At 42.3% G+C, this 24387-nt stretch overlaps 2 protein-coding genes across 4 annotated transcripts in view; both read left to right on the forward strand.

Moving 5' to 3' along the window:
- fam91a1 (family with sequence similarity 91 member A1) overlaps nucleotides 1-7250 on the forward strand; it is a 28179-nt gene extending 20929 nt beyond the window's left edge. For 2 of the 3 annotated variants that reach the window (XM_069682003.1, XM_069682004.1), the window contains exons 19-24: nucleotides 1029-1101; nucleotides 1661-1807; nucleotides 3695-3796; nucleotides 3947-4070; nucleotides 4179-4248; nucleotides 5002-7250. In XM_069682003.1, coding sequence (XP_069538104.1) covers nucleotides 1029-1101; nucleotides 1661-1807; nucleotides 3695-3796; nucleotides 3947-4070; nucleotides 4179-4248; nucleotides 5002-5187 — 702 coding nt within the window. In that variant the 3' untranslated portion in view covers nucleotides 5188-7250. The remainder of the gene's footprint in view (nucleotides 1-1028; nucleotides 1102-1660; nucleotides 1808-3694; nucleotides 3797-3946; nucleotides 4071-4178; nucleotides 4249-5001) is intronic. The other variant, XM_069682005.1, reaches the window with a different exon arrangement.
- Nucleotides 7251-10552: 3302 nt separating this feature from the next.
- On the forward strand, nucleotides 10553-12576 carry lratd2a (LRAT domain containing 2a). Its single transcript, XM_069681690.1, has one exon. The coding sequence runs from the start codon at nucleotides 11027-11029 to the stop codon at nucleotides 11849-11851; it is 825 nt and encodes a 274-aa protein (XP_069537791.1). The 5' UTR covers nucleotides 10553-11026; the 3' UTR covers nucleotides 11852-12576.
- The last annotated feature ends 11811 nt before the right edge of the window (nucleotides 12577-24387 follow it).

Genomic DNA, 24387 nt, shown 5'->3' on the forward strand with positions numbered 1-24387 from the left:
AAATCAGTGGTTACTAAACAGTATCCAGAGGTTTTTTCAACAGAGGGAAACTAAACACGATCTCAGAGGAACATTTATATATTCAAAAAACAAGTAGTTAGAACCAATGCCAACGTGTTACGACAAAGGGGGTTAATCTGTGGAACAGCTGCAGTGAGGAAACGAAAACATAACAGAGCGAGTTTAAACAAATATTCAAAACTAACATTGAACAGATACAGAACAGAAGAACAAACGGCTAAACTGGACTAACATCACTACTGTGCATCTTGTATTTTTTTTTTGGATTGTTGCATTTTTAGCATTAGCTAGTTATCTGTATTCTTTGGTGTTATCAGTGAACAAATTAATGTAGTCTAAAAGAAAAAGGGTAGGACTAGGTACGTTTTTCTCACTTCATGCTACACGCTTTTCGAACAGGCTTTAGTGATAAATTGAGACTCTTTATGATGTATGCCGTTATCGCGTTATTTTTAAACAACAAGAAAAAGGGGTAACATGAACAGAGTTTATTTGGCCAAAGAAGAAGTTGACAGCAGGATAGAAGAAGAAGACGGCGGGATGTTGGACAGCGGTGAAAAGAAGTTATGAGATGCGCCACCTACTTTCAAATCCAAAGTCTTAATTTGTTCTGTACATTTAATTTACAGACTGAAACATTGTTTTATCTCAGTTTGTGTCAAATTCTGTGAAACTGACGCTGCAGCGAATAAACACATTAATCCTGCACTTAAACTTTTTAGGGGCAATTTGTATTCTTCCGTTAATCAGATATCGTGATGTATCGTTATCCGATTTGTCTTACAATATATCAATCATCGCAGAATCGCTGTATCGTGATATAAGTGTTATCGTGGGCCACGTATCGCCGCCCTGCAACTCCCACCCCGGATGAGGTTCTGTCTCATTAGATTTCTGGAAGAGAATCTAATGTTATGTATCGACTCTTTGTATGTTTTCAATCATAACATATTTGTGTACACTGTATAAACTCTGTTTGTGTGTGTGTGTGTGTGTGTAACCCTCAGGGTCATGGTATGCACGGCCACGGAGAAACGGTTCACATCCCGTTCCCCTTCGATGAGGAAGATCTCAAAGCAGGTGAGTTATGACACGAGGACAACGCTGTAAAATCACTTAGTGATATAATTTACTCTAATGTTCTTCTAATAATACATGTGCTCTTCTAAGCAGACGTGGGAGTGAATTACTCACTTCATAAAAGTAATTCGGCCTTAAAGCTACATTTATTTGCAAAGTGTGAGAAAGAACATGATTCAGTGAGTCAGAGAAAATGTGAGATTTGATTATGGCACCTTTTAAAGGAAGCTGATGTCACAGAATGAGAGGTGATGCTGAAAAGAGAGAGAGAGGTGTTTTTCTTAGAAAAGAAGAGGAAGAGCAGATCCATCAGGAAGGGATGCACGTTAAAGCTGCACTTTTCTGTGGTACATACAGCAGGGTTATCTTATAGTATTATAATTCTTATGATACTCACACTATACAGAAACATAACCTCAGTCAAGCTGTGCTCATCGCTCTGGTGACTCACCCCTCTAATACAGGATTTTATATCCTCCGGAGACACAGATATGATATGACCTAGTACCCTAAAGCATCGCTCTTATTTCCCTGTGTATTCTCCCTCCTCCTCCTGCAGACTTCTCCTACTCCAACATGTGTACGCACAAGTCGCTGCAGATGCTGAAGGAGCAGGTGGACCTGGAGCACCAGTGCGGCTACATCACCATGCTCAACTCCAACAACAGGCACCGTCGCCGGGCCAGCGACAGCGCCGAGTGCAGAGGTGGGGAACATGCAGACGTGTGTGTGTGACAGAGAGAGAGAGGAGACGCACAGTTGAATTAGTAACAATGTCCTTTCCTCTGATGGCTATTGACACTGATGGTGCAAATTAGATAAAGATTGCTCGCAGTCCGCTTTAATTATGCTGTTTGTCTGCATAATCGTGTCTCTGATTGTGATAGCCTTTGCTAATGGACGTGGATCGAACAGTGTTGGCCTTTACCTTGTGTTTTACTGATTAAACTGACGTAAGAGATCACAGGTTTCGCTTAAAATAGAAAGAAAGTTATTTGGCGAAAGAGAAGTTGTTTAAAAAGTTTTGCATTTCATTAGTTTCTTAACCAAAGCTGTGATTAGTTTCCCAGAATCCACCTTTCTGTACCTAACCCTAGGGCTGCACGGTCATGGCCAAACTGATAATGAATCATGAATATATGGATCAAAATTGAGATCAAGTGTTGCGAGTAAACAGTAATCTACTATGGCTGAACAAACAAAGTAAAGATCGATGACTACAGATACAACCTCAAAAATAAGTGAAAATCCAAAGAAAAAGAAACAAACTTGTCGCTCAGATGAAGGCAAACAGTCTAAAAAGGAAAGCGACCGTCAGCGAGGAAAATCAAGAGTTACAACAACAAAGGGAGCCAGCTGTAGACGTCTGGATATCTAGGAAGTGTGCTCCCAGAAGATGCTGCTGAAAAAGATGAAACTGAATCCTCGAGATTATTATTTAAAATAAACGGAGCAACACTTTCAGTTCCATTTTGTGCTACTTACCAGTTCATGTACAAATTCTGTATCAAAATAAGACCTGAATTTGGTGCATCATGGGTAATTTCAGTGTGTGGGAGTTGGGTGGACAGGGTGTCGCTCTGTACAGCGTCGCTGTTATGGATGTCTGACTTGACGCTGGACAAGGACGGTGTTTTGGTTTAATGAGTGACTCACTCTTTCAAGACGCGACTGATCGTTAGTAGCCTACATGACACGTTTGCACAAACAACACTTCAAAGATTTAAGGTGACCGCACACTGCCCAGACGATGCCCAGCTCATTCTAAAGTCGGCAGTTGCTGGTTGCAGTCTTGTTCCGAATCCAACTGCTAGCAGCTCCACGCTGCCCAGACACGAGCTGACAGGACAGACTTCTGTTGCCTTCTTTTTCTTATTTAAGTTTTTGCTTTATTTTATATGGACGAAGGTCGTGCGCACTGATGTTCCGCACCCGAGTATCGGCTTGTTGTCAAGGGAACGCACTCTCAGAATGTTGCGGTTTGTTGGGAAAAGGCGCACACTTGTCCGACTTTCCACGACTCCACCAAAACCCGACGGGACATGTCAAACTCGAACAACTCCATCCGACAGTCTGTCGGCACACACTGACCCGAGTTGTTGCTGGTCGGTTGGAGTTGGTCGGTGTTTGTCTGGGCAGCGTGCAGTCACCTTAACAGATCAATACAGTATATTTTGAGATTATAATGAAAACAACAAAGTGGCATTCACGAGGAACGCTACATACTCTCTTCCCACTTTTAAGAGCTGCTGTAACTACGACAACCACAAATGCATTCAGCTCAAAGTCGCCAGTTAACATGATCACTGGTTGAACCGAAACACCGATCTCTGTTGTTTACTCTTCCAATCTAAACTGCTGCTGCATGGTAGGAACTTATGACCTGACATGCCGGCTCCCCCAACCTCTCCATCGCCCGCTGGGGGAGGGGCTGTTAGTTAAGGGGGTGCTTGATTTGAAATGCGGGCAGAGCATGCATTTTAAATGTCAGTATTGCTGTCAATAATGTTTATTTAATCGTGATAAGGATTAATATTGGATGAATTGCGCAGCCCTACCTTACGCTGATGGAAACTTGTTGCTTTTCTTTTAGGGGACACACATCTAGGTGGAGGCCTGGACACGAACGGCAGCACTGAGTCCTTTGAGCTGGTGACAGAAGAGAACAACGGGGAGGGCAAAGCAAAGACAGACAGTAGGTCACCTTTTTAAAGTTATGTTGTCATTAAAATATATTCATATAATGAGGTGTTTAAGAGTTGGGAAAGATGTTAAAGATGGTTGGTAAAAAGGTACAATTTTTCTCCTGCCCGTCCCTCCTCTCCCTCTCCAATCTCTCTCTCAGCCCTTTCATCCGAAGACGAGTGGGTCCCTCTCGAACTGTGCTTCGGCATGCCCCTCTTCAGCTCCGAGCTCAACCGCAAAGTGTGTCGGAAAATCGCCTCGCATAAATTGTGCAGCAGCGAAAGGTAAAACAAAAGAAACGCCAAGCGTCTTCAGAAATACGACTTTGTGTTTAAGACAGAAGAAGGTGTTGCTGTAGTCGTGGAGACACTTACGCTTTGTTGTTGTTTCAGCCTTCAAGAGCTTCTTCACTCGAGCCGAAAGCTGTCGCTGAAGGTGCTGAGCTTCGTTCAGTCATTCCAGGTAAAAGCACTCCGCTGCCTCTGAAAGTGGCCACTTGAAAATACTCACAGAAAGAAAAGAAACAACGTTGGTCCAGTAAAAATATCTGCGGCTGGTGAATTTAATTTTAGATATTAAGTCTGCTAAGTATTCATTGAGAATAATAATTCATGAATGTAGCTCTTGAGGTCTTTAGCCACACAGCCATTCAGACTCCCAGTCATGCAGTGAGACACGAGAGGCTCTCAGGAAGGAGAAGGTTTTTGCAGGAGCAGCGCTAAACTTGATCTTGATACCTTTTAGATTCCTATTTACACTATACATTGATCAGCCATAACATTATGACCACCTGCCTAATATTGTGTAGCTCCCCCTTTTTGCCACCAAAACAGCCCTGACCCGTCGAGGCATGGACTCCACTAGACCTCTGAAGGTGTGCTGAGGTATCTGGCAGCAAGACGTTAGCAGCAGATCCTTTAAGTCCTGTAAGTGTCGAGGTGGGGCCTCCATGGGTCGGATTTGTTTGTCCAGCACGTCCCACAGATGCTCGATTAGATTGAGATCTGGGGAATTTGGAGGCCGAGTCGACACCTTGAACTCGTTGCAGTGACCCTTTCTGACACATTTTCAGCCACGTGGTTCAGTGTTCTGTTTGTGCTGGGTGTAAAATCAGACAGAAGTTATTCAACTTTTTTATCCCAGAGAGATGCACCCTATGTCCCACATATCACCCTCTGCCCTCTGTCTTCTGACCTGTGACTCCTGTGTTGGCAGGACGGCAACCAGACCTCTGACATGGACAGCGGCGTGTCGAACCCTCTCAGCCAGCCGCCGGCTGAATCCGGCGTCCCCCTGCCCGCCCTCAACCTCCTCTTCAAGGACGGGCAGCTGAAGGAGTGGAGCGGGCGGGCCCCTCCTCCTCTGGACATCTCCGCTCTGCAGAAGGACCAGCCCACATAAGCCAAAACCCCCCAAAACTTCCACATTTGGTCATGAAGAATTTATTTCTCGAGGTCCAACACTGCATCTTCAAACCTGATCACGAGGACACGCTCAATCAGAAGCCTCACATTCTTGTCTGTCAGTATCATGGAAAAATTCGCCCCGGCAGCACTTTGACAGTTTGAGGAATCGTCCTTCTGACACTAACCCCGACTCGCTTCTTCCCCCCTCTGTGATTCCTTGTATCTGTAGCGAGGCAGTGTTTTCTGTTGGAGTGGTGCTATTATCACAGTGTATTACAATGACGCAGGTTAACAGCATACAACCTGGAAGACCATTGAAGTGGATGCACAATCGCTGACGAGCCCCCTGCCCACCCTTCAATCAGTGGATGTTTTGTGCTCCTCCAGAGCCGAGTGTAAAGTGGTTGATATTGTATAGATGTTCTAAAACAAAAAAAGACCCTACGAAATAAACAAAGTCGAACAAACTTCTTCAGGAATCATTTGACGATATGCAGATTCTGGGACCGAGTCCAAACACAGACCCTCCCCTCCTGATGCCTCCCTGTCGTCTCATGTTAAGTGATCTGATGCATGATACTGTTGCACAAAACACACCACAAAAAAAATACGTTCCTCTCTTCTTGTAATCAATATTGGGGGCATTTATTGTTTGCACTGCGCAGGATTCCTCCGAACCTGTGGATGAAGTAACTTCATGTATTTTTTTCTATCCCTTGTAGTGTGCACATTATTTTGGAGCTGGCGTGAATAAGTGTTTCCTGTTGGAAACTAACTGGGTATCAGAGAAACTGCTGTTTTTTACTCATCTTTTGTTTCAGTAAAGACACCAAAGACCATTTTTCTTTCCTGTGTAAGGATTTTTTTTTTAAATCTCTGAATGTGTTTTACTTTAATTTAGTTGCCTTATCTCTCAGCCAATCACAAACTGACAGGTCTTTGATCAAATCTCTGGATTTGATTATCTTAGAATTAGTTTTTCTTCTTTTTTTTTTTAGGTTTGTTAATGATTTACGTGCAATGGAATGAGTGTATAAAACCGGTTAAAGCAACAACACTGGGTCCCAAAACTCCCAGCAATCACCGCTGTTGGAGAATTCAACCAGATCATCCGAGTGTATCTAATTGCATAGAGCGGGAACAGTCACGTCTGTGTGTTTGACCCGGGCCTGTTGCCACGGTTGTCTGCTGCCAGTATCTCTCCCTGGATTGACTCCAGTCCGTGTGCAGTGCAGTGCGGTGCACTCTCGGCCAGCTCGCCACACTCTCCGAGGATTCTGTTTACACCGTGTTTTGAAAAATGGGGTTTTGTAGTCTAGAGAGGAGGAAAGGCTTGTCGCAGAGCCGTGGGACGGAAAATGCTAATGCTCCGCACGGCGTCTCAGTGATGTGGTGGCCCTTAAAGTGCGTGAAGTCTAGTCATGAGTTTTCTAGGTGGCTCCGAAACGAGTTTTTATTGCATTTTTTTTTAAGTTCTTTTTGAAGGTATCTGCCGTCTACCGTTTTTGACCCACTTGTGGTTGTTTCTAGTGCGGAATACACATAAAAAGAGACTAATATGAGGTCCCGTTGAAGCATGATGACTGTGTAGAAACTGTCGTGCGTATGTTGTGTATGCGTGTGTATCGTACGCCTCACTCTCGGTGTTTTCATACACCTTTCACAATAAGAGTCCCCTTGAAATCCTGCCTGTCTGTTCTCTAGTTGCAGTGCTCAGTCATCCCAGATACCCTCCATCTTTCCCCCGGTAAACATCCACCACAGTGTTTAAAAAAAAAAAACTGCTAGTTTTATATGTCGGCATATATTTTAGAGACTCTCTGTTGTAGCTTGTTTGATGGGACTGTGAATATCATTGACTGAGTTAAAAATGATGATGCTCTTGTAATTAAATGGGTGAAAAAATAAGAAGAACGTGACATTCCTTCAACATGCCCTTCCTCCATCGTTGCTCCATCTCCCCTCTGCTCCAGATACATATTATTATTATTATTATTATGACAAATAAATATGTAAAAAGTATATGAAAGTATAAATAAATATGTAATAACTTTTTCCTCCCTGAAAATGTCTCCCTGTGTTGTTTATCCTCGTATATACTTTGTGATTTCCAGCCCTCTGAATTGCAGCCAATCACATTACATGATAATAAGCCGTACATGCTATGTTGTCCTAGCCAGGTGGAGCAGATGGAGCGCAAGACGCCAGATCCGGATGCTCCATCCATCTGCCTCAAGTACACACTTGTTCACCTATCCATGTAGATGTAAAGGCTAAAAAAAACAATCTCATACATGGATGTGAAGCCATTTGAAAGCTATGAAAACCCACATTTTTGAGAGGTCGTAAAGGTGTCAGCGTGTGGCCCCCCGTCTAATTGCCTCTGTCTCCCAGGTCTCCCTGCTCCAGTAATTTCCCAGCACCACAAATTTCAGCGTGTCACCGGCAGGGCACCAGGGGCATAAACTGGGTCATGCCACCCGAGGATAAGAAGCTCTGGTCGAATGTGCTGCGTCTCACCACTATAACTGTTCATTTCTTTTCTAACACCTTCAGGCCTGCACTGACGCTCTGGTAAGGTGTAATGCATCTGCTGAATTTGTTATTTTTGACTTCTGACATATGCTTTGCGCCTGCAAGACTTCAAAAGGGAGAAAGGTTGGAAATAAAAGACGGGCGTGCACATTACGGAAAATGCAGTTTAGAGCCAAAGCTGATAAACAATCGTGATGGTGAAATGATTCTGCCCTCTGCTCAAGTAAAAGTGGAAGTACGGCAGCAGATAAAATTCTTCTGAAATGTGTTTCATCATTATCAAGTCAGGACATGATACTACAGCTTTAAGTTCCTCGTCTTTTAAAGGTTATTTTTCTGGCCTTTAATACCTCTACCTAGAGAGGACAGTGGATGGTGGTAGAAACAGGGGAAGCGAGAGTGGGGATGACAGTCCAACTCGGGGGCCGCCACATCGAGGACTGTGGCCGCTGTACATGGCCTGGCGATTTAGCTGCTTAGCTAAACCGGCGCCCAAGTTTCCAGTCCCAAATGAACTTGTAGAGACTGGAAAAAAAAACGTATATATAAAGTGTATCTTTATCTGTGTTGCCCAGAAAGACAAACAGGAAACAAATATACTCAAACAAGACTAAGAAACAGTGTTTGGTAGAGCTAAATGCTAACATAAGTATGCTAGCACGCACGCAATAACATGCTAACACAGATATTTAGCAGTATGTTCATGTTCCCCATTGTAGTCTAGCATGTTAACATGCTAACATTCGCTAACTAGCCTTTATGATAAAGTTTAGTTGAGGTAAATATGACTTACTTGGCGCATATTTAGCAAACTAAAGTGTTAACATTTGAACAGATGATGGTGCCAGTTACAATGTTATTCATTGTCTTGAAGAAGACGTGAATGTCATGACAATCAGTCCATTACAAATTTCACTCCACAATAGCCAACCTCCTGAGTCATTAGGTCATGAATGTGTACTCAAACTTTTGTGCCAACTTGGAGATAAAATCTTAGCGGATACATAATTTTTGAGCTTCTGGTGGTATTACGGGAAGAAAGAGGGTATAAACAAAGGGATTAGGTTTCATCCTCTTGGGACAATGAATGTCTGTATAGAATATCAAAGCCACTTATCCAGTAGTTTTGGACCAACAGACACCCCTGCCACATTTCCTCTCCTGCCGTGACTAAACTCTATTAACTTTGGATCAGTCTTGACCTGGAAATCTGCAGAAAGAAACTTGATTCAAACCCTGACCCAGGTCAAATATTGCTAATCAGGGAAAACAATCAGGATTACATAAGTATGGAAATCACACAGTGTGATACTGTTCAGCTCTGGGAAAGCTCAGTCCCTTAATTAACTTGATAGTCTTAAAGTAGTGCTGTCCAAAGGCTGCTATGCTAATCTGCTGAGTCCACTGTGGACAATGAGGCTATTCAACCTGTGTGAACCAGATTCATGAGCTCAAAAAGAGTCCCTTTCCTGTTGAGACACGTCCTCTGTCATATCTACTGTACCAGATGACTTTGCAGTCATTTTGTAAGCGTTCCTCCCGTGGGGACTCAGCTCAGTGCTGGGGTCCAACACAGGTCACTCCACCCTGTTTGAGTTTGTGTCTCTGTGTGCCTCTTGTTTTTTACAGGGTTGAACATTTGCTTACTTTAGCCTGTCAAACACCGCTCAGCATCTCTCCCAGTGTCTCACTCACAGCGCTTCTATTTCCAGGACAGGTATTTTCACACACAAGCTGCTGCAGCATGTGCCGTTTTTGGGGCATACTGAGTGTTTCCCCTTGCCTGTGGGATACAGTAGTGAGAAAAAAGCCCATAACGAGAGAGAGAGAGAGAGAGAGAGAGAGAGGGAGAGAGAGGGAGAGAGAGGGAGAGAGTCCAGGCCCGGCTACAAACCTAATGGAGACATTATGGTCCCACCTGGGGACGGAGAGGGAGCAAATGACTGCAAAACTTCAGTTCATGTAAGGACAGACAGGTGGTCACAACAGTAAAATATGCGCAGATGTTCGTTTGTAAGTTTTAATGGGGCCACAGTTACCTGCTAAACCAGGATGGAGGTTTGTCTACGCAGCAGTGTTTTTCTCTACAGCAAGAATTTGATGTGAGTGACTTTAATTTAGTATAATAAAATAAACAACAACAACAAAAACGAATGCATAAAATAAAACAATTAATTAATATATAGATAAGTAGAACTAAAAATAATCAAACTAGATTAAAAAAAAAATACATAAAAAAAAGGAAAAAAAAGAAATTATATTAACAAAATAATTTGAAGAAATAAAAGTTAAAAAAAATAAATAAATAAATAAAATAAAAATGATTAACAAATATTAATTAATTAATTAATTCAATGAATAATGATTAATGCATAAATTAATATATAATATAGGAAAATACAATTAAAGTACACTAAAAATAAAATAACTTAAAAATGGCTATATACAAAAATCGATCAATTCATCAATTAATCAAAAAAGTATCTAATTTTAACAAAAAATATATGAACTTAAATTAAATTGCTAACTTGCTAATTAGCTTAATATTTAACTTGCTAAACAAATAATTATTATTATTTAATCGCTTTAAGATGAAACAATTAACTAAAAAATAAAACTATAAATTAAAAAAACTTTAAAGCTTAAAAATGTAATTCATTTTGTCAATAGTGCATTCTACATTACTATATTTAAGACAAATACAAAAGCAGCGTTTATTTCAAAGAGCATTTAAGTCTTGCGAAGACGAGGAGCGGATATAAAAAAATGCGATGATGAAAATTACGCGCACTTCCGCTTTAAAAGCGGCGCTGTGTGTATCTGGAGAGAGTCTGAAGCGATGCCGAGCTTCAGATCTGCACTCAGTTCAGCGCCGGACGGATCTCTGCCGCTGCACGGTGGACTAGTTTATCTGCTCTGTGGACAAACACATGAACAGTCCTGCGTTTCGTGTATTTGGATTTTGACTGTTTGTGTTTCCTGTGTGACAGCTGGCAGGCGGAACTTTACGCAGGGAAACAGCAGGTGAGTCTACGAGGCAACACCTGAGGGATATTTTTTCTCGAAACCAGTTTGTTTTCTCCTCCCAACTCCACTTGTTGATGGGATATATCAGGCTATCCCGGCGGTCGTTTCACGGGGATATTTTCATGCGTAATTTGGATAAAAGCCCTGTCCGACGGCAGGGCTGAGCGAGTTTAAACCTGAGAGGGTTTGAGACATATGGTGGTGATGTTTGGAGACCGGTAACAGCTCATCGGATCGTCTTACACACAGGCTGCCACCAGGTGAGCAGCGGTATGGGGAACCAGATGGACAAGCTGTCACATTTAAGTTACGCAGAAGTTCCCACGGTGGACCCGAACGGCATGGACACGGAGGAAGGTCCACGGATTGGCGTCTCTTACATATTTTCAAACGACGACGACGAGCTGGAGGACGGCTGCGCGGTGGATGGCACACACAGGGACCCGAATCAGGAAGAGAAACAGTACGACCAGCGCGACGAGGTGGAGTGCGCCGTCTACAACAGAGATGAGTGTATTTACGAGAAGAGCGCCAAGTCTGCCAGCCTGGAGGTTTACTCCCCGGAGAATCTGCTCAACAAATGTAAAGCAGGGGACCTGGTGGAGTTCGTGGCTACAGGGCAGTACCCACACTGGGCTGTGTATGTGGGAGACTTCCAGGTGGTGCACCTGCACAGAGCCGAGGTGAAAAACAGCTTTCTGACGGATGCAAGCCAGGGGAGGAGGTGCAGGATTGTGAACGACTTCTACAAATTTAAAGCTCTGGGTGCGGACATGGTGGTGCAGAACGCGATGGAGCAGGTGGGCTTAAAGGACCGGGAGCTGAGCTGGAGGAACTCGGAGTGCTTTGCAGCCTGGTGCATGTTCGGCAAGAGGGAGTTCAAAATGGGTGGGGAGATCCGGATAGGCAAGCAGCCCTACAGGTTGAAAATCCTCATGTCTGACAAACACTCGCACGTGCTGGAGTTTCAGAGTTTGGAGGACATGATCATGGAGAAGAGGAGGAACGATCACCTGGGCAGGACAGCCGTGCTGCAGGAGCTGCAGGCTCATTTCAACAGCGTGGAGGCGATAAAAAGTGAGCCGGGCGCTGACTGATGTTTGCCCTTTCAAAATAATAGCTCTGCAAGTAGTAGCCTTTACCAAACTGTTACACCCTGCTTTAATCTATAGCAAGCCTTCACTCCTCTGTTTTTACTTTTAATTGGAGCACACATGTCATTATTTCTACTGGGAGAATTATGCTTTCAACAAACAATGTTATTGCCTTAACACCCCGTGATGCTAAATGGCCTTAGCAATTATGACTTCAATTATCAGCGAGGAATTGAATTAGTCAGTAGGCCTGTTTGTCGCTCCACTCAGAATGTATAGTTTTATAAAGCTTTACACATGTGTCTTAAAGTGTTGATTCTACGTTTCTCTGTTCATGTTGGGTCCTGTTACTTTGTTCTCATGAGGTTTAACTTCCTTCCTCGGCTCACGCAGACAGCCGAGTGTCGGAGCTGCATACAAGAAGGATTCTCTCTGCCTTTAAGGTTCATTCTCACACCAGCACGTCTGAAGGAAATGTGGAGTTGTTACACTGATCAGTCTAGTCTCAAATGTACCCAAAGGTCAAGTAAACCCTCCTTGTCGTTTTGAAATGAGGCGTCTGTCATGTTGTTTTACTTCCAAGCAGAAAAATAACATTTAGCTGCTCTAAAACATCATTTACGTGTTTGATCGAGTGTTTGTTGTGTATTTAAAGTGACCTCAAAGTGTTTCTTATAAATTAGTGCAATTTTCTGGGTTTAAAAGGTTATTGTTCGACCAGCTGCAGAGGGCACTTTTCTTTATTTTGTTGAAAAATAAATAAATATTAGAATACATTTTTTTCCATTGACAACTTCTTGGGGGTCAGAGTTCATATTTTAATATTTAACATGAGAATAGAAGCCCATGGGCTGTTTTTCACACACACATTATGCTAAAACAAATGGCCAAAATGTTTGGTATTTCATAACTACTTCATCCTCTCTTCAAAAATAATAGATTTACTTCATTTTTCTGTTTTATTAAATTGTTAAAATGTTGTTGGATCGACAAAACAATATATTTAAAGATGTCACCTTGATACTGGGAAACTCTTAACGGCACTGTTTTCTGACCTTAATTAGACTAAACCATAAATCAATTAACCAAAAACAAGAAAACCAATAAAAAAACAGGATTAGAAAATAATTAAATGAATGGATATGTGCAACCATACCTTATTTATGTCACTATTGTTGGGTAACGGGTGAAAAAAAGCTTTAAAAGGGGAACAAACAGAATCCTAGGGGGGGCCTAAAGCTAACTTCCCCCAGGTACCCAGAATTCCTTGCTGCAGCCCTGCCTGCCGAACAACTGCATTGAATTAAAAGTAACGAGTCGTGAAGGGAAAATCCTCCCAACAGAAGGAGAGTTTGGATGAACAAGTTTTACAGAATAACTAAATTAAGCCCTCCTCTCATCTTCGCTTGTATCAGAGCTACAATATCTGTTAGCAGCATTCGTCGACCATCTGCTCTCTTCATTGTTAAAGTAGGACTTTAAACAAATAGCAGGTGGCCAGTTGACTACATTACCGATAAACTGTAGTTGCATATAAAGTCCACTGTATAATGTTTTGTAGGTTTCCTGAGAGGACGTTGTGTTCACTGCAGCCCTGACGAACACGAGGGAACATTGTTGCACAAAGTTTTACAGCCTCGGTGTGAGGAAACAGAGTACCAGTGGAAAGAATGCTCATTGTGCGCTGACGATGGCAGCGATTGGATTATGTTGTTACAATTATAGAAGCCTGTTCCACCAGTTACTCTCTTGAAGTCTTATCGCAAGAAACATCTTTTAGTTTAGTTTTTCCATATTTTCTTCTCCAAAAGTCAAAGTTTAATGAGTCCAGACTCATGTGGATGGAAGGGTCACAGGACGAGGAGAATATTGACCTTGATGTCCTCCTCATGTCCTCCATATCGCTTTCTTGACTCCCCTCAACACAATGATGATACATTAAAGCTGCAGCATAAAACCTGTCGCTGTCTGACATGCAGATAATTTACCATGAAATCATCTATGACAGTCAGATGAGTCATCTTCCATAATCAGTCCTATACGGTATGCTATATAAAGTATGCTACACTGGTAGCTATACGCGGATACGTTAGCTTTAATGTTCCTCGCAGCGCTGTAATCAAATCAGGACATGGTAAACGCTCCTGAGGGTCTTGTCAAGTTCAGTCTGTCCTAAGTCTGTTAGACACTTTTATATTGAACCAAGAGGCTTTTAAGTGGACAGGAGTGCAGCTGTGCAGATGTTACTGCTGTTTCTGCAGGAGGGATTTACGTGATGTGATGAACGTTCTTGGCATGCTTGGCTTAATTTGAACTTTATTAGAGATGAATTTCAGTGTGCTTTCTAACTGAGGTCTGGCCTCTGTATCCTATGCAACAAGGGAAAGAGCTTTAAAAAACCTGCTCCACACTATCCGCCCAGTACCAACCAACAGACAGACAGTTAGCAAGTGAACATAGTGAAGCATTTAGCAGCTAATATCCAAACACAAAAACAGAGGTAAAAGAAGAGAGGATATCAGACTGACTTTCACCAGGTGGCCAGAAACACTACTCCAAATGATTGACAATGTTCCATAAAAGGCTGGATGTGTAAACAAGCAACAGTTTGCTCACAAGCAGGACTCACATCAGTCAATAATCATATCTGCACTTCTAGGTGTGTTAAAGTTGTAAAAGCCGTCTGGACACCTCCTCAGACAGACTGACCATCTTTTCCTGTGTTTTTATGGACTTGGGAATCACTTCCTGTTACATGTAAGTCAGGTAATTACGGGACTAAGTCGCTTGTGACTGTGTGAGTGACATCTATATCTGCACGATAAACACATCCGGGGTGTTTCCCTCCTGTTTTTATATCAGCCAATTTTTCTTGTAGTGTTTGCAGGGTGTAGTATGTTCCTACAGCTCTTACAGTGAAGCAGCAGTGATCGGCATGAACAGTCTCACAGGCCTTTCCTCTTGATGGGATGTGAAAGCTTGGACCTATAGAGGCAACCCAATTATAATCAACTGTCAGAGCTCGCCTGCAGGTTCCTCTTACTGCTGCTGCTGCGCGCGCGCGTGTGTGTGTTCTGTTTCCATAGGATGCTGGTGAATTAATGTGATGAGTTGCATTGTACAATACTAAGACATTGGAATTCTAGTTTCTCTGAATATTTAAGTTAATTTACTGTACATAATAGTTATCCAGTGAATGAGGAACAGAATGTAACTTTTAACAAGCTATTATTTCATTACTCACAGTTGTTATTTGTGGATCCACATTAACGTATAAAACCAGTTTACTTTTTCAAATTCTCAACATACAGGGCTGATTTAGCTTATGTAGATTTAGTTAATATAAATATGTGAAGGCCAGACAGTTTGCTCCATCATGCTACTTTTCCTTTAAGATATAGCCTTTTTATGGCATAAATTCTATATAAACGATGCTGTTTTTAGTTAGATGAGAAGACCTATACCACCTTTATGATTGAATGCTAAATGATTAGCATAGCCTGAATCAGTGACTAGCTTCAGTTTCCAGGTATTGTCAGACAACTCCTCCCAGCCGACAGATCTAGCAGGTGTAACATTCTGAATTGTCGTTCTTAAGCTTAGTTTACTGTACATATGAAACAAACAAGCTCTATAGTGTTGATGACACCAGGGTAGCTATTTGCCCTTGTCATCAGTCTATGTGCTAGGCTATGCTAACCTGCTGCTGGTTGTAGCTTCATATTTACTCCACAGAAACGAGAGTGGTATCAACCCTCTCATCTAACTGTCGCCAACATGTAACTCCAAAAGTGCTGAGTTATTTCCCTAATGATAATGAATAACTGTCAGTAGTGCCAGATGATGCAATAACAGAGCAGTTTTTGTTTAAATACAATAAGTGTCGCAATCACTAAAGTACATTACAATAAATTACATAAAGCAGCTTTAAAAGTATAAAAGTTTCAAAGTCAATTAAAAAAGTGTTTTGATTGAGTGCCCAAATTCTTGCATAAATACAAGGAAGACCCACAACAGCAGACCCAATTTATGGTGCAACATGGAGGCCAACCTTTGTTTTTCTTTCTAGTAAACAAGTATGACTAAGCTCATTAAAAAGTTTAAACAGACAGACAACTCTGTTTGTCCAGAGAGGAGTTGTCTATTTGGACAAAGAGGAGGTTTGGGAAAGTTGTGTGTGTAATAGCCACCTACATTAGCAACACGGCCTCTCTTTGTATGTTAGCGTCATGGAACACTCCCCACCTTGAGGACAATAACTCAAAGTGTGATGTCATGGGCTGATAAGAATCCTTTGAAAGCAAGAATGACAAAACTGTTTTTTTGATTTGAGCCGAAAGATGACGGAAATTAAACATAGCAAAACAAAAGGATTACATAGTGAATGACAAGAAATGTGTGAGTTGGTCATTCAAAACTACATTTAGGGGCAGAAAAAAGCGCAGTTACTTGATAAAAGCTATAACTAATTGTAACAGCACAAACAGAAAAGAGACAGTCACCTATCTGTAATATCCGCAAAACAGTAGTTTCCGTCAAAACTTTGCTAACATAAGCAAATGTTAGCCATCGTTAAGTTAGCCGCCATACCAGATGAACCAAAGCTGTAGCAGTTAAACTACCCAGTGCATTAAACTGAGTAACATTGACCAAATTCACACACCAGCTATTTTCTCTGATGTCACTCTCAGTGTGGGAGGTAATATGCAATTATAATGTGTTACTGCTGTAATCTAGGTTGTATTATGTAGGGAATCAACGGAAGACTCAATCTACTACCTAGCTAACATTACTGTTACTGTTACATTACTGTTGGCTAGTGGCAACGTTAGCACTCAGCCACTACCTAGCTAAAATTACTATTAGCTAGTGGCAACATTAGCACTCAGCCACTACCTAGCTAACATTACTATTAGCTAGTGGCAACATTAGCACTCAGCCACTACCTAGCTAACATTACTATTAGCTAGTGGCAGTGTTAGCACTCAGCCACTACCTAGCTAACATTACTATTAGCTAGTGGCAACGTTAGCACTCAGCCACTACCCAGCTAACATTACTATTAGCTAGTGGCAACGTTAGCATTCAGTCACTACCTAGGTAACATTACTATTAGCTAGTGGCAGTGTTAGCACTCAGCCACTATCCAGCAAACATGACTGCTAGCTAGATGGTGGCTGAAAGCTAACGTTGCCACTTGATAGATAACACAATATGATAGAAAAGCCATGAATTCCTAGTTAATGGTAGTGCTAGCTGGAAGTAGTTGAATGCTAACATTAGCTGTTGTCTGCCAGTAGCTAATGTGTTATCAAATATGTAATTTTATCTTTAAACATTTTCCTTCAGACTTAAACGTTTCATGGTTGAAGTTTCATCATACTTTGTCGTAGTGGAAGCACTGAAATGATAACGATTTGTTAGATTAACTACATTTAAACGATTTACAGCAGAACGACATTATAACAGCAATTTGGCTTCCCACCCTGAGAGTGACTTCAAAGGAAAATGGCCTCTGTGTGAATGTAGTCAGGTGCGTTTAAGTTTAGAATGTTTTCATTCTTTTTCCAAAAGTAAAACTGTCTTCCTTTAAAACTTGATTTTAAGATTTTATTGAAAATGACTGTCCATAAAACACACATACACCAGTTCATGTATTTTTCTCCATTTATTGTCTCTCCCCGTGAAGTTTCTGAGTCATTAAACTGCTGCCAATACATTTTGAACATGAGCTGCCTGTGGCCTCTGATACACTGACAACACTTGTAACTTGGATTCAATTTGTCTTCCTCTAAACTTTCCCATTACCGGGAAGACTGCCTGCTTTTATTTTGCCCAAAAACGTTGCCTGAAGCACTTCTCTTTCATTTCATGTCCAGAGTCAAGTGGCACAGCTGAGCGGTTTGAGATGCCACAGAGACAGGTGGCTTCATTGTGTGCCCGGCCTTTGTTTATCTCCGCTGTCGTCCTGTGTGTCTCCCACGGCGGCGCTCGCTGGCAGCTCTTCTTTGAACTGGTCATTTTGAGACGATCGCGCTTGGCGTTTGCTGAGTGGAGGAGGGATCCAAGTCACTTTAATTGAGTTGTTTTAAATGATCCTAATTGGTTTGAGATAATTGGCATCAAAGAAGCAAACAGTCGAGTTTGCAGTTTGCAAGGCCTTCGACTGCTGCTGCGTTAGTATCCCATGTTGTGTCTGGCTGCAGTTTTCTTTCATGTTACGGAACACTTGACTTGAAAGTGACTTTGCTGTATGATGTGAGGCGGGTAAGCAAAAGCAAATTTACATACTGTAACCCAACAGTGGAGGCTTTTCACCGCAGTGTTAACGCACCATTAAGCTGCTAAATTGGAGGACACCCGAGCGGAGTCAAAGGACGCGATTGCCCAACAGTTTCCACATATCGCTCCCTTATCTGTTAAAAAGCTGAATGTAGAGGCGGAGAAAGGAAAGGAAACAGGAAAATAAATTAGACAAACAAATTAGACATTTTGCTTTCTGTTTGTGTGTTTTACGAGGACACGTCACTTTTCCCTTCATCGAGTCCATTAGCCGCCCCTGTCTGAACATCTGGATGGTAATATCTTTTAATTTGGCGATATTTTCCATTTAATGCTTTAATGACTTTGCTTTTCTTTTAGTATACAGAGCGTTAAAGTCTTCTGTTCATCTCTTTTCTAATTTCCTTGTTTGCAGAGTCCCCAGTTCCCTCAAAGTGCCTCTTCCGCTCCCGTCAATCCATGTGTGAAAATTGCGCCAGACAAAGATTAGCCTGTAAGTCTTCCACTCGCATGTAAGTCTGAGCTCATCCAGTCGTTTAAACGCTGCTGGTGCTGAATAACACCTGAGATGAATCAAAGCTCTGAGTCATTAAACGATGTTTTGCATAAATTCCAGACTGTGTGAAGTAAAGGTGCATTGAGCGATCAGTCTCTGTGCTGCTTGACAGAAAACTCTGAGACTTCTTATTGTGTGAGTTGTGTATAATTTTTTGCAATATGTCGGTTTGTCTGTCAGATATCGGGGACATGTTACAGCTGAACTCTGGCTGCTCCCCCTATATTTACATCCTCATTACGAGGCTGATGTGTTGGTTTGAATCCCTCCTGGCCACAGTTGTTCCACTGTCTGAAATAATCAGTCTTGAGAGGGCGTTTAAAGGAAAGCAGGAAGGAAGTCGATTTGATTCTGCCTCAAACCTCCGCATGCAGCTAAAATAAATTACGAACAACTTTCATGAGGCTGTAGGAGTTATTTTCACACAAAAGGTCAGTTTCAGAGTTCACATGAGTGTACTTAATCTTCCTAGTTACATTAGCTGGCTTGCGACGAAAAGTAAAGATGGATATCTGTCCCTACGACGTCAGAATGTTAATAAAAGTACACTCTCATAATAGTATAACAGATGCAGCCTTCTTTTACCAAAATATTTCCCTCCTCTTCAGGCGTTCTGTTTTACTTGAGTGGAGGAGCACATGATGCAAATACGCCATAATAGCATTTCCTCCTGAGCCTCGCTGAAACGCAACATATTGGTCATATAATTTTGATGGTCTGTGCAGCGTGTGCGAGAGATTTCTGAGTGTCAGGGCTGCTGCACACAGCTGAGGGCACGCTCTAACTGGCACATGCCATCTGTCTGAGAGATCTGGGGGACCAAGGTGTTGCTCCAAATGCGTGTCGCTCTCATCTTCGGCGGCGGAATTGGAGCAGGACGGCCATCGATCACTCCTGGAAGCTGATCTCGAGGTTGTTTTTCATTAATCACTCCAGCAGTCGAGGTCAAAGTTCACGGATGCTGCAATGATTTGAAACCAAGGACTCACGCTGCAAAGAAGAATTTAAATTTTTAGGTGTGATAATCAGCGGGGACTTCAGGGCCCTTAGTGACTTAATCAGAGTCAGGATCCGGCAGTCTGACCGCGCAGAGTTAAGGGTTTTTCCTCACCTGTCTCTTCACAGAGGCCATTTGTTCGGATAGATTGTCAGTATGCCGAGCTTCTCCTGCTAATGATTCCACAGGCGGTCGAGGTGCTGTCACTAACAGCATTGCCAAAAGAGACAATTGACTCCTCTGGTGTGGTACATAATCCTGCAGGGTTTTGACTGTAGGAAGGTCAGCCAGCGTGGTATATGATATATCAGTATTCATGATATTTTATCCTCTCCTGTTGAATCCCCTCCGCTCCGTCGTGCTTTATCTGGAGGCGCCTGGGGAGCACATTAGGGCCAAATGAGCATCCAAGTACTAATTGCTGCTCATTTGCATAAATGTGTGGCTTCCAGATGTCAGGGCTGTGGCAAGTAAAGGGATAACAGCTGGCTGGGTCATCTCTCCGGCATGTGTCAGTGGACTCTGACCTCCACTGTGGCTCCAATTCTTTCATGGGAACAATCGAGTTAGGTATGATCCACAATTCACCCACACCGCTGTCTCTCTCAGCTCTCTTATTGTGTTTTTTCCGACTGTAGCACAACTCAATTTTAAGCAGAAAGAGCTCCAAAAAGCTGAACAACCTGTCGAGAACCAAACAGCTGACGGACAATATAAAGGGATAGCTGATCAACAAAGGGTGCTTTCAGAGCTGACAGCTTTGGTCTGGACTTTCAAAAGTCTGGTTCGTTTGTAGAGGTGAGAACACGCATTCGAACTCTGATGCGGACCAAACCACCGGACCATGGTCCGCCAGAAAAGACAGCACTCAGTCTGTTTCAAAATGATTCAGGTGGGAACACAATCATACTTAAAGTAGGACCTAATATAGGAGGCAGGCAGCAAGATGATTAGAGACAAATGTGGGGCAGCGACGAGGTGAGGGCAGTAATAGAAACATGGGATGATCAAATAGTTTCACAAATGCTTGTCGAAACGCACCAGAATATTATATATATATATATATATATGGAATAATATGATCAGGAGTGTGCTCCCTCTCTTTGTTTACTTCGGGAGTTTTTCCATGAGTTTCCATGAGAGAAGTTTGGTTTGTGTAACCACAAACCAAACTTCAGGCAAAATGCAACATTGTTTCAATTTGGTCTTTGGATCAAACAAACAGACTTTAGATGTGAAAGGAGCCAAAGTGGAGCATTTAGCTGCTCAAAAGCCAGATACTTTTCTATCAGAGCTGGTGGAGACCAAAAACAGAGCGTAAGGGCCTGTGTCCACTAGTTTTTTGCGCTGGCAGCGGCTATTTTCTAATGCAGTGCAGCGTCCTCGGCGCAAAAAGGCCCTCGGTGTCAGCTCTTATTTATCGCAGCACTCTCAGTTGAAAGTAATTAAACTTCTGGAACACTGCTGCACTCGTCATTGTCTCTTCTCTGTCACTGACCAATCAAAATCAAGAAGGGGTGGGGCTTCAGATATAAACTTTTTTAACAACAATGGAGGAGGAGAAGCTAATTGTTTCGTTTTTTTTTAGGGTACAATTTCCAGGTCTAGTGCTGCTGCTAATGCCAGGACACGATTCCTTTACATCGTTTTTATGTTCCTTTAGGGGTGAATATCAGACTTACACTCGTCAGGTGGTCAGAAACATGACTCCAAATTAACGTTAATGTTGCTTCATATCTGCTGAATCTTTAAAAAGACAACCCAAAGTCGATTAAACAAGAAGTTTGCAGCTTGTTTCGGCTGCTCTCATGTAACCAAAAAAAATCTGTCATTGCGGATTCAAATCTCTGAATGAAATGCGACATGTGAACCTCATCACATCCTAATCCATACATCACTAAGAGAGAGGGTAGAATATAAATCGACAGACGCTGTTTCTGATTCTTGCCTCTGGTTCTCACTATGCGGTCCGGCTCCTGCCTCGCAGTCGCTGCCAGGCAGGCGCCGGGCTCTTTTTAAATCCTAACCTTGAAACACAGCACTCACCCAAGGCGGGTACGAGGGAGAAAATGAGGCTGACAATCAAGCTTCACCTGGAGAAAATGTCGATATGTGCTGGTCAGGGGCTGAGATAATAATGGATTGATGACTTATTAAAACTGGCGGAGAAAATAATAAAGAGAAGACTTCGAGTAACATAAATTAGGCATTAGCTGCCTCTATATGTTTGACAATGAGGTGGAATTCTATATTTTTTAAGTGTCCGAAGGTTGTGTGTTTGCAGCAAAACCTGTGCGGGCTTTAAATTTACATGAAAGATAATTAAACAGTGGTAAAGTAAGAAGCAAAGCGGTGTAAAACCACTTTGTAATCTTCGCCGTCCCCCTCTGGAAAGTTAACAAAACCAAAGAACCTTGTGGGCTGCTCTACCCAGGTACGTTCCCTCTGTATTTGTATTCACAGTGTGTGTAAAGCCGAGAATAATGAGCTCACACTCATGAGCTGCATTTTCATCACTCTCGGCCCGGTGGGTCGGCCTGCGCGGAGGAAATTCCACTGTTTCAAGAGGCTTGATTACGATAATAACAGCAGCACGGAAAACAAAGGATCAAGTCAGTTGCGTGGGGAGTGTGCGGATCGAGAGCCTTACTCTGATTAACACAAGGCTGTTTTAGCAGCGTGTAATATCAGAGGGAATGTTAATAACAGCATAAAGAGTCACGCAGTGCCACAACTTGACAACAAGCAAAGTGCGCTCTAATTACACCGCAGAGTGCAAACAGTTCATACGACTTTATCTGGATGTGGCATTAAGCTGATTTACTGAGGTTTAAAAGTTTAACAGTTATACAACTTTTTATAATCGTTCATAACACAGCACATTAACCGAGTCATATCTACTTCATCAAAAACACAAGGGAGCCTGCGAGGTTATAAAGTTAGACGATCAGTCTTCTAGATTGTGTGGAAGAAAGAGGAAACGACCTGTTATTGTTCGCTTTGTTGAGACTGAGGCCTGCTGGTTTTATTCCCGTCATTTGGGTTTTATGAAAAGCAGTTTGCAATGTTTGTTTTGAAAAGTGCCGCCGTATAAATAAGCCTCATAGTTGTGTTATTATTGTTCTCGCAAGACATATCTACCATGAGCCAGAGCTCACATTGAAAGGGTTTTATAAGAGGAAGCTGCGGTCAAGGCTCACAGTTCAGTAGCCGAGCATTCAGGCCCAGCATGAAGCAGGTTATTAACCATGTCATTAGAGGGAAAATGTTGCAGGAAGCATATATGGATGCCATCAAGGGGAGTTACCTGTCCTCGCCTGCCTGAGTTTTGTACTGTACAGGATGCAATCTGAGAATAAGCCTCACATCTCTCCATACCTGCACCCATCAACCTCTCCCTTCAACAGCAGGCGTACGTGTCAACCACGAGAGGGTCCTCGTGTTTGCCGAGGTCAAAGTCATCTGTCAAACCGGCGAGATGGCTGGCTGGCTCCGCGGAGGTAATTGGAAAGCATCGCTGCCTTCTAGGAGTAGCTTGACAAAAATCTTGCCATGTGTCAGGGAAGTTCGTTCCAGGGAGCGCGGGCTCTTGCTCCTCTGATGGCGGGCTAAACTGAAAGCAAACACACACACAAAGGACAGCACAAAAGAGACACACACGCTGACAATGTTTACTCTGAATTATATAACCAGTGCACACAAGAAGCTTTTATCTGCCACCACAGTGACCATAAAGGTCAAAGTACTTCATGTAAATTTGAGGTATAGTAACAATGTTTAATTGAAAGCCATTTTATTGCCGTCAGCAGCGACCGTGTGTGACTGAATAGGTGCTTTGAATGTGACATATTTGTGTCTTAGAAATCTCCCTCTGAGATTTTTGAGCTCCAGGCCCGGCATAACATCCAATCACATTTCAAGGCCAATTCTATGGTTGCCAGGATACAGGCCTTCATATAAGGAGGACTTCCAGTCACGCTTTATGAAAAGACGACTGAGCCAAGTAGTGAATCCAGGAGCTAGTTAGCCATCTTTCCTCTGATTCTGTTTAAGCTCCAGCGGGGAGGTTTCCTTTCATGTAGATTAGAAACTGATTTTCATAAAATGTGGTGGGAGATGAGGTTGTTCACGCGTGTAAGATTGATTGATGTTTATGTGGATGATGCTACAATGTGACCTTTTATCAAGCCTAGTACATTTTTGCTCAAAAGTCCTTGGTTTAAAGTGCACCAATTTCACACTTCAAAGTGTGTTTACAGGTCATCGGAAATCCTGCTGCATGTGTAGAAAAAAGTCGTGTTATAGCTTTTTGGCACCAATGGGAACAAATTGACCCACTTGGGGCAACATTGGTTGGGTTTGAAGACTACAAGTTTGAAAATAAAAAGAATCTCTAAAGCCTGCTCCTCATCTATGCTTGAGGCTAGTAGCGCAAGTGTTCTTTAGCTAGTATAATTATTATTCACAAATCTCCAACTGAACTGCAAAAATGGTCTTCAATTTCTGCATCAGTCTTGATCCTTTTTCTATCTGTTTTTTTTTACTAGTACTGGTTCACTCTCACAGCACTTACTGTATAAACCATGTTTTCAGTCGCAGGACAAACAAGCAGGTGAACATAATAAAGTAGGTGAACATAATAGAGAGTTGGTGGAGACCAAAACAGAGTAAAAATTGGACTTCAAATAATTAAATGAATAATGT

This window comes from Semicossyphus pulcher, unplaced genomic scaffold (assembly GCF_022749685.1).
Source record: "Semicossyphus pulcher isolate SPU_LCO1_2020_fin unplaced genomic scaffold, fSemPul1.0.p SCAF_5, whole genome shotgun sequence".
Lineage (NCBI taxonomy): Eukaryota > Metazoa > Chordata > Actinopteri > Labriformes > Labridae > Semicossyphus > Semicossyphus pulcher.